The 2,687-nt window shown below is 44.0% G+C and overlaps 1 protein-coding gene across 1 annotated transcript in view; it reads left to right on the top strand.

Annotated features, from left to right (window-relative positions):
* The first annotated feature begins 1,112 nt into the window (after positions 1-1,112).
* The window catches only part of LOC112154797 (melanoregulin), a 4,397-nt gene continuing 2,822 nt past the window's right edge, over positions 1,113-2,687 (top strand). Inside the window, exons 1-2 of the mRNA XM_024285975.2 lie at positions 1,113-1,800; positions 1,864-2,107. Coding sequence (XP_024141743.1) covers positions 1,727-1,800; positions 1,864-2,107 — 318 coding nt within the window. The 5' untranslated portion in view covers positions 1,113-1,726. The remainder of the gene's footprint in view (positions 1,801-1,863; positions 2,108-2,687) is intronic.

The following is a 2,687-nucleotide window of genomic DNA, read 5'->3' as shown; positions in this document are numbered from 1 at the left end:
CTCACGTACGCTGTTGGGCTGCACTCCATCAACGTCACGTTGTCATTGGCCGAGCGACTGACTGCCGGTGAGAAAGTGTTGGTCCAGCATGCACTGCAGGAGATGTAGAGTCAGTCCGACTGGATTCTACCAACAACGTTAATGGTAATAATATGAGAGGAAACGCTAAAAATAAAAACAGATGGAGAAGAATTTTTATGACACTTTTGAAGGTTTATGAAGGTGATGACATGTTATAGATTGGGGGGGTCAAACTCAATCACAAGGAGCCAAAATCCAAAACACACCTTAGATGGAACAGGATAAACATCTACTGAACACTAAAACTACATTTTAAAACTTTAAAACTGGAACTTTTAACATAATTATGATCTAGACATATATCATTACTTGTGATAATTCTAGTGTGAATGCTGGAAGCTGAATTTGGCCGCTGAAGATGCTGAAATTGATAGCTAAGAACGCTGAAGCTGATAGTTAGCTAAAATATTAGCTAAATTCCAAACAGCCAAAAAATCTTAGTAGATGCCAAAATAGTCCAAAAAGCTAACAGAATGACAACTTTTACAACTTTACATACATGAGTTTTTAACATTACTATGAATAATAAAAAGTCAGGAACATTATTCCAGAATAAATCAACTTAAACCTTAAATAACTTTAATATTTTACTCTCCATAAAAATACATTTTGTCAAAATTATACAAGTTAGAAATGAGAACAAGATAACATCGGGTCATTAATAACAATAAAATGATCTGGAGGGCCGGATCCGGCCCCCGGGCCGTGACTTTGACACGTTTTTCAGAGCATAGAAATTTGCTTCCTGAAATCCCAGAGGATTCGGGGGTCAAACCTGAAACTTCTGCACAAACAGACTTTTGAGTGTGAGATTCAGAAAATCCACTTTAATCCTAATTTTCTTTATAAATATCCTCCATCATCAGAAAAAAATGCCTCAAGAAAATGTTAAAAACACCAAAAACAGGATTTTTATTTTTGGTCCATATCATTGACTGTATAAGTACTAACTGGACATAGCAAGCGTTGAGGTCCCTCATTCTTGTAACCTGCAGGTACTTCCTATTTGGACCTGGAAGAGGGAGGGGTTACTCAGTCCAGCTCCTACTTATACAGTCAATGGTCTTCATCTACCCGGGAATCTGAGTAATCGTCTGAGAGCTCAGCCTCACTGACACATTCTCTGGACTTCAGGCTGACAGGAGACACAGAGTCATCTGATGATCTGCTGGAACATCTCAACTCCATCCAGGACCTGGTCTGAGACAGAGCAACACTGCCACCTAGTGTGGTAGACAGGAACGTCCACTGAGAGGATGATCTGAAGATGAGCAGCTTGTTTTCTATCTTTGATGGTCTAAACACCGAATTAAAACTTTATGTTGTCTGTTAAAAAGGACAAAGAACGAGGGTTTAGGAGGATCCTGAAAGTTCCGCTGCAGAGCTCCGACTGTTTCTGCTCCATCAGGAGCTCCTGATCCCTGTCGGATAAGCGTTCCATTCATTCCCGAGCGGTCCCGTGTCATCTGAGAGCTGACCCCGTTTCTATTCACAGGATAATGTAATTGGCAGCCAGGACGGTTCTCACTCCGGCCTGGACGACGGAGGGACAGGCTGGATCTACTGTGCTGAGACGCCCTTCTCTTGGACATGTTTAGGTTCTGTCCCGGTTCTGGTGGAGTCCGTTCAGCTGTTCTGTGTGGAGATGGGAGCTTCCTTCACGCTCCGCTGCTGTCAGTGCTGCCTGACCAGCAGAGAGGAGAAGAAGGCCATTCTGCGGTGAGGAGCGCTCCACGTCCACTCTCACATCCAAACGGTTTTCTTCACGTTTTTCCTCTTCAGTTTGAACAGAACCTTAACGTCCAGACGAGCCGAGCAGCTGACCAGCGAGTCCAGCGACAGCGACAACGAGGAGGACAGCCTCTTTGGACCGCCTAGCTCGAAAAACAGCCGTCGGGGTCAGAGGAGACCCTCGGACCCGTGGGCCGCCTCGGACTCCCTGGTGGACTCCTGCAGCAGTCGAGGATCAGAGAAGGAGCTGCAGGCTTTCCTCAGCATGAGGGACGAGGCGGACCAGGCCACAGAGGTGACACCAGCTCTCTTCTGTCTGTCGGATGTTTTAAAACCTGTTTCTGGGGTCACATCGACCCTTACAGAGCAGGAATCTGAGCAGAAACGCTGAGAACTTCTGACTGAATTCAAGCTGCTAATTGAGTCTGCTGTTCTTATCTGAGGACTTTCTAATTCAATCATCCAATCAGGACACAAACAGGTGACTCTCAAAGACGTCTTTCTCTTCAGGCCCCCTCAATAAATACTCAAACTCCTCACACGTTTTTAGGAAAAGGAGGTTCGTGTTTTCTTCTGACTGAATATTTTCGTCCCTCGTCAGTCCGGGACTGAAGGACCAGATTGTTCTTTCTTATTACGTCTTTGAGCAAAAATGTGACCCAAACAAACACACTCAAAACATGACATCACAGCGGGAGGAATCGTCTAAAAAAAAAAGAAGAAGTCTCTTATGAAGCTCAAAAAAAGAGACAAAATCCACCAACGAAACCAAAACACAACACCTGGAGAAATCCAGTTTTAACAATGATGGAAAATGTGAAGTGAAGTTGAAACTTCATGAAGTTTCACTCTCGTACTCACAGTATTTCTACAAC

This window comes from Oryzias melastigma, linkage group LG21, assembly GCF_002922805.2.
Source record: "Oryzias melastigma strain HK-1 linkage group LG21, ASM292280v2, whole genome shotgun sequence".
NCBI classification, from domain to species: Eukaryota; Metazoa; Chordata; class Actinopteri; order Beloniformes; family Adrianichthyidae; genus Oryzias; species Oryzias melastigma.
This window is presented reverse-complemented; position numbering and strand designations above follow the sequence as displayed.